Source organism: Delphinus delphis, chromosome X, assembly GCF_949987515.2.
Source record: "Delphinus delphis chromosome X, mDelDel1.2, whole genome shotgun sequence".
Taxonomy (NCBI): Eukaryota; Metazoa; Chordata; class Mammalia; order Artiodactyla; family Delphinidae; genus Delphinus; species Delphinus delphis.
This window is the reverse complement of record NC_082704.1, coordinates 50264630-50280740: the sequence shown is the minus strand read 5'-3', so window position 1 is coordinate 50280740 and position 16111 is coordinate 50264630. Positions and strand designations below refer to the sequence as shown.

Below are 16111 nucleotides of genomic sequence, written 5' to 3'. Positions count from 1 at the left end.
TGGTTTGGTTATATATATGTATATATATATATGTGTGTGTGTGTGTGTGTTTCTCTTTCATATTATTTTACATTATGATCTATTACAGGATATTGAATATAGTTCCCCGTGCTATACAGTAGGACCTTGCTGTTTATTTCATTTAGTAATTTTAATTTAAAACTGAGCATTTAGTTAACATACATTAATGCTTGGCTTTAATAATTGCTTCTTCTTCCTCTTCCTCTTTTTCTTCTCTTTCTTTTCTACTCTTCTTTTCTCTTTGGCAGTTCTCTGTGGACTGATACAAAAAAACTAGTGCAATCCTGCCTGGTATGGACTTGTTGTCCGGGACGTATATATTTGCGGTCCTGTTAGCATGCGTCGTGTTTCAGTCTGGCGCCCAGGAGAAGAACTACACCGTCCGGGAAGAAATGCCAGAAAACGTCCTGATAGGCGACTTGCTGAAAGACCTCAACTTGTCGCTAATTCCAGACAAGTCCTTAACAACGCCTATGCAGTTCAAGTTAGTGTACAAGACCGGAGATGTGCCACTGATTCGAATTGAAGAGGGTACTGGTGAGATCTTCACTACTGGAGCTCGCATTGATCGTGAGAAATTATGTGCTGGTGTCTTAGTGGACACCCGTTGCTTTTATGAGGTGGAGGTTGCCGTTCTGCCAGATGAAATATTTAGACTGGTTAAAATACGTTTTCTGATAGAAGACATAAATGATAATGCACCATTATTCCCTGCAACGGTTATCAACATATCAATTCCAGAGAACTCAGCTATAAACTCTCGATATGCTCTCCCAGCAGCCATTGATCCTGACATAGGAATAAACGGAGTTCAAAACTACCAACTAATTAAGGTGCGTTTTAAAAATGCTTCATTAAAGATAGCACATTTTTTAAAGGGAAGAAAAAAAAAAGAATCTTAGTGTACTTCAAGTTTTGAGTAAGCCATCACCACAATTTTACAAAGTTTAAGTAAAGCATAGCAAAGAAAATTTATCAATGCAATTTTTGCAATTGCATGGAGTTTATGAATCTTCATTTTATGTATATTCATTTTCAAGCAGTTATTTGTGTTTCCACTAACAATCTATTATAGTGGTCAGACAAGGAGTTCAGCCTTGCTGCTTACAAATCAATAACCTACACAGTATCTTACTTTTAATCTGTCTAGTCATGACTTTGCCTCAAACTTGGCCTAAACAAGCAAATCTAAATGTCAAGAATGAATCCACAAACCTATCGGGTTTTCTATGTGATTATTTTAGACAGAAAGCTTTATCTTGTCCTTTGAAAAGAAGCCAAATACATTTATTTTGGGGGTGAATAGAACATTTTTATTACTAGCATTTCTACACAGATATAGTAGTAAAAAATATTTTTCATGCTGATTTCAAGTCAAAGCAAGATCTTTAAGCATCTCTTGAGTCACAAAATGAGATTAAATTTTAGATATGTCTTGTTAATGTTAAATATTTTCATTTTGTTCCAATTCTTTGAAAACACAGAGCATTCATTTGCAGTAAAGGGTAAGTCAATTTTTCAGTCAAAGAGTTTCAGTTAACCTAAAGAACCTATTTTGGCTTGATTTGGGTCTTGGGGTGGTAAATGCAGAGGGAAGAATAGATGGAATATTTGGTATTCTTTGAAGTATGTGCAGAGAGACTGCATTTATCAAGCGAATGGGAGAATATTTTTAATTGGCTATATGGTACATAGAGTAGTAGAAAACTCAGATTGGGGTATGTGATATAGTACAATGCACTTGAATGATCTTGGCAAATGTGTAAAAGAACAAATGTGCAGGTATAATATAGATATGGTCAAGCAATTTTCAAAGTTTTATAAACATTTTCTGACTATGCATTACCAGATTATGATTATCATAATGACCAATGTTAAAATTATTCAAAGAACACATAAATAAGATATTTTGATGAATATCATCTGAAGTTTTAGCATGGAGGTTGTGTAATATTGGAAAACTGCTCAGATGAAGCTGATATGTTGTGAAGATATATTTGTTTATAAATACATTCAGAAATCGAACTCTGGAGATCTTTTGAGTGATTTCAAGTGAAATGCAGATTTGTGTGTGAATATAAGAAGTAAAAACTGAAAACAGATGGATGATTTATAAATAAGCATTTCTAAGTAAGGTCCTTGCAATAGTGTCTCCTTATCTGATGAAATGCAAAAATATGCAGAAGTCAGAAAGATATAGATCACAATTTTGTGCTTACCACCGACTAGAAAAGCCACCTCCAGCTTAATCTTTCTTACTTTTAGTTTCTCCAGTCATAATATGAGATTGATGATATAAATTTCACAGGGGCAGAATTGGGAAGAATAAGCACTAAGTAGAGGGTAGATACACCTGCATAGAAGGTTTTTCGAGATGCATTGAAACATTTGACTGTTTATAGAAATGTGAGGCTTATTACTTTAAACAGTAAGTTGCATAGCAGAGTGGATACTATCTCTAAAGTTACACTGTCCAGTAGATGACTGGACAGTTACACTGTCCAGCAGTGATGACGGAAGTTCTATTATCTGTGGTATCCAATATGGTAGCTACTGGCCACATGTGGCTATTCATTACTTGAAATGTGGTTACTATTACCAAGGAACTGAATTTTTAATTTTAATTAATCTTAACTTTAATAGCCACCTGTGGTAAGTGGCTACTATTTTGGAGAGCACAGCCTAAACAAAGAAAAGCAATTTATTTGGAAAATAAAAATTGACAGATTCAAATCAAAATGGGACCTTACCAAATTTAAATCAGGAATTAGTAATAGGGTCTCTCCACCCAACAATCCTGACAAATGTGTTATTTTGAAATGCAGTGCTTTACTGAAAGAATAATTTTGTAATGTCTCCCTCAGGGCAGCTTAATGAACTTCCAAGAAATTTCTGATTTGTCTTGAAAGCTGCTTAACAAATTCAAATTAAAAAAAAAAACAAATAAACCCACTGGCTTAATTTAGGTTTGTTAAAATCTATTTTCATTTGAATTTCTTTGAAAGATTATCAGCAAGTGACATAAAGACAGGCTCACTAGAGGTTCTTAGATGAGTCTTAGAAATAGACATGCTCTACAATTTCATTCTGTTTTAGAATGTGTGATAAGCCAAAAGTGATGTACCTAAGTACTGGGGCATTTGTATGGCCCAATGGGCAAATACTGTCCTGACTGCTTGTTAAAAATAATAATTATGGAACACAAAGCATAGCCCTGGGCTTGCAGAGGGCCATCTCATGGGTTAACTGAGTGCACTTTGACTTGCAAAAAGGTCCTGTCATGAAAGTGGTATGTACACTGGGGGAGGGGGGATAGGGAGGTTAAATAAAAATAAAAAAAGAAATGTTATGATTCATCCATAAATTTTAAAAAGTGTTATAATTTGAAAGTAAGTAGGCCAACCATACTAATTTATTTTAAAAGATCTTTCCTGCAGAGGTTGAGAATTTAATTAATGTTAACTTGTTCTATTTTTGTTGAGTAGACAAGAATAACAAAATCACAGTTTATCTTAACTAAGGAAATCTAAAATTTATATGAAAAGTTCAGATAACGAAGGGAGAGAAGGGGGAGATATAGGGAAAAATTCTAGGAAAAATTAGGTCAATTTACACATGAAAGTGTCTTGCTATTAACAAATCTATGTTAATTAACAAGATAATTAACTGAAAATAAAGGTATTTGATAAATGTATCAAAATGTATATAATAAAATGTAACATAAGACAAAACATACAATATTGATCTTCAAAAAATTAATATATAAATATTTTAATTTCATTTATGCATTTCATGATATTAGGTGTGCTTTGGCATAAACAAGGAAAGCATTATGATTACACACTTTAAAAATTTGGATATTGCATTTCAGGGTAATAATTTGTTTTGTTTATGATCATATGACTAGTAAATTGGGAACCAGAATAAGGTCTTCTGACTCTTAGATTTGATTGACAGAAAGAGACAGATAGATAACCTTGAGGGTGAGGATCACAGCAAGTTTAACAGGAAGGAAGAAGAAGAAAATGAAAAAAGACAAAGTAAAAAGAAAGTGAGGAATGAATGAATAACATGATTACCAAGTGATTCTGCTTAGTACAAAGAAAATTATGGTAAAATAAAACTTATCCACATGATCTTGGCAAGGTTAATTTTCAAATTTTTGAGAGATTAGGTTACTCTAAAGAAAAAAAAAAGCTTCATCTATAAAAGTTTTTGATGTGAATTGCCACTTAAAATAATATCCAGAAGTGAAATCTTCCCTTTTCCCTGTCTCAAGTAAAGACATGGTATAATGAGAATTCCCCATGATATTCTGATATAATTTCCCTTAATTTGGACTAGCTATGCTAAAGATCTATAATTATATATATCTCTCTATACACACATATATATATGTGTATATATATGCCATTTGTATATATTATAAATATTATATATATATTATAAACATATAATTTTTAAATGTTATTAAATAATATATTTTAAAATATATGTTATACATGGTATATAGTATATACTACGTGTACACTATACCTACATACATATTGTATACTATATATATAATTATCTTCATCTATGTGTCATCTATCTAATAAATATATACCACTGAGCCCTAGTAGTATTTGACAGAGCTGTTGTCCAGGAGTAGAAAGTTACAATGTCTTTCTAACTTCCACCTTATTATTCTGACAGCCTGTTACTTATAAAGCTTTTTTTCATATTCTAAGTCTGTTGTCAGGGAAGCTAGTACATTCACAAATAGAAATATACTTCAAGCACCCAATCTGACTCAGGATATGGATATAAACCACAGGGATCTACTTCTTTCCATGGTTGGAACTCAGGGGAAATTAGTTTGTGTAATGATGTTGCATATGTCTTCATTTTCTACTTCAGATTTTCATCTTCCCTCACATATATCAGCAATAATATTTCTATACTAGCCCAGTGGCAGTGTGTTGATTGGTCCCCTTGAGGCAGGCATGACAATGTTTCAAAGGTTGACTGTGCTGACGGAGCGTGAAGGTCAAATTTTTCTCAGATTCGTGACCCGACTCAAAGCCCTCACACATTTTTGCCCATCTCATAAAGCATCCTCATCTTTTACATCCACCTCAAAAAAAATTAATCTTGGCCAGAGTCTTTTCACATAATCAAAGTTTGGGACCTTGTTTCTATTTTGTTTAAAATAAGATATATTTGGTTTTTACTTTAAAAACTAAATGAGAACTAAACATATTGCCTGTTGATCAAGAGTTTGGATTTATGAAATTTAGGTTAGACTTAGATTTGCTTTGAAATCTGGGATTAGAAAATCCAAATTGTGAAAATTCTATCTACCATTAGATTTAGTAACCTTGAATACACTTGCCAAGAATGAGACATCAAATAATATATCGTGGAGCTAAAGAGTAAGCAAACTTTATTATTCTAAAGGAATTAATATTTCTTTATCATATGTATCAATAGATCAAAGTAGTGTGTAGTATCAGGAGGAGTGAGTAAAATTCATTAATGCCATTGCAGGCATAATATGCTATAACAAACAATGTTATAATATGCTATAATATACATAATATGCTATAACAAACAATGTATTTAACTGCTTTAGAAAGCAAAGCTGCCTCTAAAGATATTCAGAAGAGTTTGAATATAATGATTTTCTCAGTTTTCAACTATAAAATGAAGTTTTATTTGGAAGTTCACCCTTTCAGCTTTAAGATAACTTGATTTTATATTCTCTGAATTCTATGATATGCAGATTAACATTTTTGATCTGTGCTAAAAAGTAAAAAAGGTGACAGTCAAATGACTGTTAGGTCCCTGAAAGCTAGGGGTTATTATCAAAGTGTACCTCCAGTGGGGAAAAATGACAACATAAAACTCATTCTCTTCATAAATGGATCTTTATTAATGTTGTCAGGTCTTATTACAATGAGAGTGTGACACTAATAGGATTAAGTAACTTTTGACTTCATTGCTATTATCAGAGGCCTGGTTAATATAGTCCACTAATGCCTTTCATTAAATACACGTGTTATTAATAGTCCCACATGCAACACATATATGTAGGACATTTTAGATAGCTCAATTCTAGAATTTATAAACTAAGATTCTGAAGAGCAAATGTATGTCCCCAACTTTGATTAATTTACTCACATTCTGCCCTTTGACCTGATAATAGCAACTAGCTATAAGAAATACTGCTAAATTTTACATGGATTATTATTAAGCACAGGTTTATTGATCTGTTATTCCATTGTTCACTGTATCTAAATAAGAAACAATTTTATGTTTAATTTTGTGCCTGCCAAAGGGAAAGACTTAAAATCTATTAAATATATATTTAATTATATGACAAAATTATAGAACTCTTTCATGAAAACATGAGGTTTGGTTATACAGATCTACTTGGCTCCCATAATTCTGATCGATGCTAATAATCTGAGATAATAAACATTCCAATGTGTGTAGTTAGTTCAGCATAAATTATTTTTTTGATCTATACAACATTATACTGACTGTATAACAACACTCTTAGTGAACTGAATTATGATCCTTCGTTCAATCTTAGACCAAAAAAAATGATGGATTGGTAAAACTTTTGTACCAGAGGTGATAACATCTTGTTCAGAAGTGATGATAAAAGCAATAAGGTCATTTGGGGGGAAATTTCTGATTTTGACTTAATTCAATCAATAAAATAATTTAAATAGCTTTATGCTTTTACCAAGCTTTATGCTTTATGCTTTTATGTGAATTTGGACCAATTTTGAAGAAATTATTCTTTATCAAAAAATATAAAATGCATATGAAAAATAGTTCTCACTTCAAAATCAAATACAAAAGAAATTAGTATTCTCCCTTCACATTTATCAGTTTAGTCATCTTCATAAATCAGTAAAAAAGTGTGAATAATTCGATAGCATAATAGAGAAAATAAACTGCTTTGACCACAAATTAAATTTTAGTATATCTTTGTTGAAGTGTCTTAGTTTCTGAATGAACATAGAAGGTACCAGAGGAAGGAAGTATTAAGTTCAATTTAATTTTAAAACACAGAGCTTAAATAACTATTTTTGAAGTGTTCTTTATACATTGGTCTTTTGCTTGCAGAAGTTAATATATCTCCACCAATATTATTCCACAATTAAATGATAATGGTTGTTTTTCTTCGTAAAAAGTTAAATATTCATCACTAGAGAGCTCAGTGCATCAAAATATAATATCCACATGCAAGCACACAGAAATGTGTCTTTTAGCAACTAAAACAATAAAACTATAGCTGTCCATATATTTTTCATTTGCTGTGAAATGTAAGATGTAATTCTAGATAATCAGTCATAAGAAACCTATTGCTTTATTTTTAACACAGTGAAAGAGTGTTTATATTTTAATTGCTGCATGTAGATGTCTGTAAACTTGCAGGTAAACTAAGAAAAGTAATACAAGGTTATAGAATAGGAAATAGAAATAAAAAACCTTTTGAAAAAACTACTTTTAAACTTTGTTTTATTCAACAAAACAAGGAGTTTTAAAAGTTGAATGCGTAAAATGAGGTTTTAGGTTATCTCACCTAATTTACATTTGTCCTTGAGATCTCACTTAACCAGGAATTTTATTTTATGGAGGATGTTCTCATGAACATATCTTATCCTATTGCTTATTTTAAATATAGAACTCCATTATTTTAAGCTTCTCCAATAGAATGAAGTAAAGCTCTAAAGAATGGAAAGCTGTTCTACTATTTTCTTAGTTGTAACGGTAACTGACTACCAACTAACATCTTAGTCTAATTCCAGTCATCTAAATTTAACATATACTTAATGAGTGCCCAGCGTACAAAGTCTTGAGGGATAAAAATACGTTTGAAAAATAGTCACTGTCCCCAGGGAGCTTAATAACAAGGCATTATGGGGAATATATTTCTACACTAATGATAGTAAGGAAGAAAACATTTATTGTATTAAAAGAACATTTTATCTTGAATTGGTCATTCTGACATTAAGAACATGGAATTATATTTAAGTGTCCACAGTTTCAGACAAGTTAAAATTTCCCAATCTACTTTCAGTAGATTTTCACCCAGCACTCTCATTAATTCATGATATTTTATTTTTTACTAGGTCTGCAATTGTGGCAGTGATACTTTCTGCCAACATTTATCTGAAAAACAATTTCAAGACTGGAAATAAAATCTTTTTGATGAAAATGTTAATTCCTGTGCTAGTGGTGGTAATTACATAAGTCCTTCTATTATCTTAATTCTTAAACTTGTCGTCTATGCCTCCAATTCCTCTTCTATATAATGGTGAAAATAAAATTATCTTTATCTAACAGGCAGGGATATTATAAAAATTAATGAAATAAGAAAAATACATAAAATTTGCTGAGTGCCTTGAAGAAAAGTGTTTTATAAACAGTAGTTACGGGTTTTGCTCTCTGGTTTAAGATTGTAGTCTCCTCCAACTTTTCTAAAATTATGCTCTATACTCTTTAAAAACCTTATTTTACAACCTAAACTTTTCACACATATTTTATATATGTATACAGAGGAATATATGACAGCATTTTTCTCTTTCTCAATCAGTGCCACTGGCTCCACATTTATTTCTTGACTTAGTTCAATTTAAAACAAACTTCCATTTACCTTCTTTAACTTGTCTCTTGAATCAAATGTTTCCTTCTCCTCATTTGTCTTTCCCTCCTCCTGGCCCTCCATATGACTATGATATTGCTAATGTGAATACTTTCTCATATACAGCTTCTACCATCTGGAATTACTTTATTTACATCTCATTCATATGCCATTTTAAAAAATTAGATGTCCTATCTTGTCTTTTCTTTTTCACACTGAACTCTTTTCTATTTTCCTATTTCTTTTCTTGTAAGTTGGTCAAAATTGTCTTTCTGCAGTGGATTCTGTAGGAGAGATATATAATAACAAATTTGAATTTTTAAATTTTTAATCATTCTAAATTAAATAGGTTTTAAAAGTCATTTTTGCAGCAGGATATTTGCTAGAACTACACTTTCATGGATACTAGTATGTTTTCCTGGTTTAGGAGGGGGCCCTTATATTCACTGAGCACAAGAGTTTGCTTAGAAGCATCCATTTATAGTAGCTTAGTCAGGGACAAGAAGAGCTTTGCTGTCAGTAAGGAAAATAATGAAATAAATAGTTAACAGAAGAACAAAGTGATGCTCTAAACAATCCAGGGATGAAAAAATTAAAAAAAAAACAATTTAATGGATTATAAATAAAGAAGTGTAGAACTTTATAGATTAATTTTAGTTGAACATAGTGCATTATTGAAGTCACTGAATGATTGTATGGATGAATGTGAGAGTGCATATAGCTATCAAAAAGTAGGAAAATATAATCGTGTTTAGATTATACAAAGTAATGAATATTTGATTAACTTAGATATTCAACTCCCTTCCATAAGTAAATATGAAATGAAGGCTACTTAGATTGGTTGAATACACAAAAAAACTATAAAATTCTGATTTTGATTATTATATTCTTGACTTCATTTAGTGGTGTCACACTGCTTTTCCTCTGAGAACTTAAATATTTAACAGATTTTGTGAGTTTCAGGAGGCCTTCAAATCTTTTAATTTTACTCTGAGGAAAGTGATTCCTGAAGGACCAGCTACAGATAGCCATAGCATTTTCTTCAAAACCATATCACCCCTTCAAATACCTCATTATCCTAGATTCCAAAACCAGTCTAGAACTTTCTAAATCGAAGAAGTAGCGATGACCATCCTATCATATTTAAGCCTTTGGAAGCCATTGTAGTGGTGTGGGAATGTATCTTTAACTAGAAGTACTCATGGGACTGGAAAAGTGAAAATTTCCTCATTGGGGATGGTATATATATGGCACTGAGTTGAAACATTGTTGGATGGCTTCTATATAGGCTGAACTAGCTTATCCATCTGGAGCTTTTAGGATTCTAGACATTTCTCTGAAATCTATTTTCTCCAGAAAACCCGTCTTGAGTTTTCAGGCATATTTAGCTGCCTCGAGTTTTGCTTTAGTCCTTCAAATGATGCTTTAGATCAAATACCTAATTGGTAAAACGAACGGATTTTTATAAAGCTAGAGGTCTCACATAGAAAACCAGTTTACATGCAAAATAGCTAGATTAATAAAACTGACATTTTAATCCCTTTAACTCTTAGAAATCTGATTTTTTGTTATTTATCTAATAGACATGACTTCTTAAGCTGTATATTCTACACAAATATAATCATACTATGGCAAATTTAAGTAGTTTAAAGTAACTTAAAATTTTTCTCCACTTGTTTTATTTGGTATTTTGTAAATAGTAATCTCATTTTAACTATGTCTGGCCTTCTGTAATCTAGACTGTTAAAGGTTTGAGGCAAAAAATTGACTCCTGTCTGAGATAATCTTCTACATACCCTACAATCTAGTGGCTGGCCTTATTTGAGTATTGATTAGTGTAAAAATAGCATTTTACCAAATAGCTCCCTGATATTATGAGACAACTGTGGTATTTGGTTAAGCAATTATTTTTGTATTGTTTCCCCATTTTAAGGCATAGTGTATTAATTAGATTCAGCTATAAGTAAACAAACTATTGTTTTAGATAACCTCAAGAGTTATTTCAAAGTATCTTCATGGTTTGCTACACAGTTTACTGACAGTTGTTTCATCTGCCACAATTGTTAAGCTTTCTTAAACTTAATTGCTCCAATGGGTTAGTGATAGTTGATTCACCCATATTTGCAGTGCATTGCCACAATGAGTTATCCACAATTCTTTTTACTGACAACAGCTTTTGTATTTTGTGTTACTATGATATTGGAAGATTTTTTTTCCCCGCACATAACTGACTGCATAACTCTATGATTTCACACATTAGCAATTTCTGTTTCACAAATAAATGGATTTGCTGTCCTAGTTGCTTTAAAAGATAACTGCTTATTTTGATTATTGCTTAGGCAATATTTGTAGTTACTTTAAGTGTTGCTTTCTCAAATGATTTCCACAGACACAGTGGACAAACAGTTTGACCTGTAGAGTTCAGATTCAATTTGTAGATTAAAAAGAGAATTATCTTTGGGTGCCTTATACATATCTTTGTGTATATATATATGTTTTAGCCTCTATTTTATCCTCACCTGGTTTTCTGTTATTTACTTTTGTTGTATAAAATGAGGCTAACCACATAATTTATCCTCCAAATAAGGGCAAGTTTAAAAGTGAAAGGGCACCTCTTAATAATTAAACAGGGACCAAGAATATATGGTCACAATACATAAAACCCAAAATGTCTAATTTCTTCTTTGCCATTTTATGTTTCCTATTCTTCCTAAAGGTCTGAACTACCTTGAGCCAGAAAGCTGCCACTTCCTGAATATTAATGAAGTAAACTATTACTTGCACTAACACAAACTGGACTCTCCATTTATTTTAGCTGAACAATTCTCAGGTGAACAATTCTGAGTTAGCTCAATTGGCAAAAGATTGGCTTGTGAAGAATTATCTGGCAGCAGACATGCTATCATCAAATTTATGTAGGGTGAATCCTTTTCTGAGCTGGCATTGTTCATCTCATGTAGTGTTCACTAAAGCTAAACAGGCAAGAGAATGGCATGGAAAGCAGATGTAATTTCATTAAAAATTCTTTTATTTTGGACATATGATTTCCTTAATCATTATTTAAATATATGAAGGCTATCTGTCCTTTGCTTCCAAGCTTTGACTCACAAAAATTAGGAGGGATTAGCCTCTGGCCAAGGTTCTAAACAATTAAGGTTTTAAGAAGTTAAATGTGTTACCCCATTTCTCCTTTTCTACACTGTTTTCCCTGAGTACCTATTTATCTAGAGGCCATTTGAGTATAGCCTAAACAGTTGATGAGTTAGAGAACCTCTTGCACATCTTTTCGAACTAAAAATTAGGTTGTAGATAAGAGCCTTGAGTGGTTTTTGTAAGAGAAGAATAGTGATTTTATCTGCATGGACATATTCTTCATAAATACTTTTAAAAGAACAGTTTATATTTTCCTCCATTATACTGATTTGAGAATAATAATGGATACTTGGATGCAGTATCAAATTGTACTCTGTTGTTGTTTCTCCATTCACCAACATTAAAAAACATGATGTCACCAATAATCATTTAATTATTTTTGCATCATATGTTTTAGTTTTCTTCATGGATTTGCCTGGACTTCATTCAGCGTTTTGAACTTTTTTTACATACATACTAAATATAAATATATATTTTTAGATAGATAAATATGGGCACTTAGGTCACCATCAGGAGATATATATTATATATTGTATATATATATATATCAGGTGTATTCTGATGGTGACTTAAGAGTGCCCATATCCTATTCTAGTTGAGCTAATCATTTTTCTAAAGATAAATTTAAATTTCACCCCCTAACTGTCCTATATGCCTTGACTCATAGAACCAGATATGATGCAGAATTCTATTTTAAAAGTCAATTGTGCATATCAGGATTACTGTTCTTTTATATGACATTATTCATGAAAAGCAAAGCGATTCAATGAATTAGTAAACACATTTCAAGTATGTTTATTTTGAAACTTGCCTTTAATTCTTAGAGATAGCTTGAATATTTTAGTATAGTCCCTAATAAAAAGAATTGAATTAGATTCAAGTATCTAGGTAATAGAGTTAATAGCAATCACTACAAACTTAATAATTCTGGTGGTAATAAAAATCAAGTTAAATACAAAATGTGGTATAGAGTTCAGCTAGTTTAATAATCCAATGGTTTAATAGTATACATTTGATTTTAGAGTAATGATGTTTTAAAATGCAAATTGCTTATTATTAGATTCCTTAACTTTATATTAATTGTTTTTCTTCCACCTCTTGGCAGTTTACCAAATCACAAACGATTTTTTTTTAGTACCTGCTTTTATTTTATTTATTTATTTTTAACATCTTTATTGGAGTATAGTCGCTTTACAATATTGTGTTAGTTGCTGCTGTATAACAAAGTGAATCAGCTATATGTATACATATATCCCCATATCTCCTCCCACAAATGATTTTGATCAGAGAAGAATGTCTTTTTCAGAAGTTAAAACCAGTATTTATTAAATGTTTACCAGTCTACTATCATTGATAGGGTTTTGCTATACTTCAAAAATATATATCCCAAGGTTGTCAAATTTTTGAGAAATTGTGATTACATTAAATTATAGTTTGATAATCAAAACATAATTTGAGCATCACTTTAATATTCAGGCTTCTTGTCCTTGCTATTATGTGCATGAAAGTAATTGATCATAATTCTATATAAATTATTCATTCTAAACTGTAGTCAATACTTTGTTATTCTATGGTTAATAATCAGATTTAAGTGAATCATATCTTTTCCCATTACCTTTTTTCTCCAAAATACTTTAAAAATATTTCCTAGAAATTTTCTACTTCAGCAAATGTATGTCAAGACTCCCAGACTGTACAGCTAAAACTAATGCAGTATTGTAAATCAACCATACTTCAATTTAAAAAAAGTCTCCCAGAAAACTTCTTTAAATTCCAGAATTATTCATGGGATTGGATAAACTCACATCTCCATTAGATGTTTTTTCCTGTTATTAGTAAAATCCCCTCTAGTTCTGATCAGTGTTGTAGCAGCTTTGTCCTTGGTTTTTATTATATATAGGATATTTTACAAGAAGCAGCATCTTCCCCCTTCTAAGAAGATAGTCAAAGCAAATTGGTGTGTTTATTTAGAATAGTAGGGATTTTTAAAGGGAATTTCAAATTGGACTTTCTAGGTATCACAAACCTCAATCATTGATAAACAGATTCCTCTTTTAACAATTTATTTTGATGTAGCTACATTCACTTTGCAGATTTTTTGGTAGTTGTACATGTTTCCTTAAACCATTTTTCTTCTAACTATTGGCTTACTGAGGTTGTGAAAACGTACAGAGGCTGTGGATACCAACAATTTTAAGTTCTGCTTTGATTTCCAGAGGGGAAATGTAATATTATACTGGCTTTGGCATATAAGACCTTTACATTAATTCTTAGTCAAGATAAAAAAATAATTTTCTTTTACCACATTGCCCAATTATCATCCTTTAATCAAAGTAACTTATTAATGCTACAGAATGTATTTGTGTACATTATAGTTTAGAACTTGATTTTGAGAACATTTTATTCTAAAAATCGTATCAAGACGTGACTTTCCAAATGCACAGTATTTTCCTATTATGGTTAAACTTGTACCTCTTTTTGTCCCCCTCATCTCACCCTTTTAAACTAAGACTTGTAGCTGCATGAGGACTGAAAATACCTTTGCTTATTTATGACCTTATTTGGTAAACTTTATTTAATGTAGGTATTAAAAAAGGAGGTAAAACCCCGAAAATGTCCCAATTCAAAAGAGAGCAAAACCAAAAACTCCTTTCTACTAACTTTATACTTTGAAGCATTTATTTTATAACCCTTAACTGTCAAGAATTGTCATATGTTTTGCCATCTATGACAGCTCTTTTAGTAGAATAAGGGAAAGGCATTGTTATAATAAGTAAGGGATTTAAGTAGAGCAGCTTTCTGGTAGAGTGAAAATAGTGATAATTCTGCCGTCATGCTCTTGTTTTTTCCTGTACTGTCCACTGGGTTATCCATTATTTTTCAATATGATACAAATTAATTAAGATATGTAGTGAGCTGTGGAAAATTTCTTATATTTTGTCATAAACATATGTTTACTGACTGTACATCTATAAATCAGTAAGCAATGCATGAAACTCTAAGAATTATAGTATTATGAAAATATCTACAAAACCCTAGATGTTTAAACCACTGTGTTTTTTCATATGATATTGTCACCAATCAAATATATTCACCATTTTTATTTTAAAAATAATAAACAATTATTGTTTAACATAATTTAAAAATACCATGTTTAAATTAACAAATGTAAAATAAAGAGTTGGACATTTATTCATATCAGATAAATAGAATAATGTTTTCTATGTATATATAATATTTCCCATAATGTTCAGTTTTTCTTTGTCATCTATAGCTTTAGCTCTTATTGAATAAGAACGTGTCTTGGAACCTGAATCAAAACTTGATTTTAAAATTTTAGTTGGTAACCAAAGATCAAATTTCTCCAGTTCTGTATCAGATGATCTGATCATTAGACACTAGGTGGATTCACTTAATTTCAAGTATTACATTTTAAATGTGTGTTGATTTTATCACCTATAATTTCAAGCTACTGTGTAAACCTTGGAAATTTTAAATAGTACTTCCATTGGTCACAAATAGAAATTAATTTGCTGCTATTCTGGCCTAGCATACAAATAAAGTCAAAAGCTTCTCCTCCTGGAAACATTTAAACCATTTATATTTTCATAAAATTAGGTATTACTTACTGGTGATCTCAGAGTTTTTAAAAATACAATTAACCACAAGATAAGATAGTCTATATGAAAATATGTTTATAGTCGGCTTACTGCCATAGAAAAGTGATGTTTGTACAAATGATTCTAATGCACAGATGTGATTCATTTCTTTCCATTTATATTTCTGAGGCTCTTCTGATTATTTATTTGCTGGATCCTACAAGTATAATTGTAGTTATACTGATTTCAGAGTAAAACTTCGCATTTGGGTACAATTTAGTCTTTTCCTTTTAGGATCATAATTCTCAGTGTGTTGGCCCAGGGTTTCTTGACCTTGGCACTATAGACGTTTAGAGCTGGATAATTCCCTCTTGTGAGATGGGGTAGGACAGGATGGGGGCTGTCCTGTGCATTGTAGGAAGTTTATTAGTATACCTGGCCTCTACCCACTAAGTCCCCGTGGCACCCTCCTGCTTAGATGTGACAACCAAAAATATTTCCAGAGTTTGCTAAATATCCCCTGTGTGGGGGAGGGGGTTGGAATTTCCTTAGCAGAGAACTACTGCTTTAGCCCACCCTTGCACAGCCTAGTGTGGTAGGAGCAGATTTATCTTATTTTTAGTAACTCCAAGGACAAGTCAGGATGTTTTGAACACTTTCCCAAACCTTCAAACGATGACCATTTCCAGATGAGAGA

The 16111-nt window shown here is 31.4% G+C and overlaps 1 protein-coding gene across 6 annotated transcripts in view; it reads left to right on the top strand.

Annotated features, from left to right (window-relative positions):
- The first annotated feature begins 314 nt into the window (after positions 1-314).
- Positions 315-16111, top strand: part of PCDH11X (protocadherin 11 X-linked) — a 682375-nt gene continuing 666578 nt past the window's right edge. For all 6 annotated transcript variants that reach the window (XM_060002571.1, XM_060002570.1, XM_060002569.1 and 3 more), the window contains exon 1: positions 315-854. In XM_060002571.1, coding sequence (XP_059858554.1) covers positions 315-854 — 540 coding nt within the window. The remainder of the gene's footprint in view (positions 855-16111) is intronic.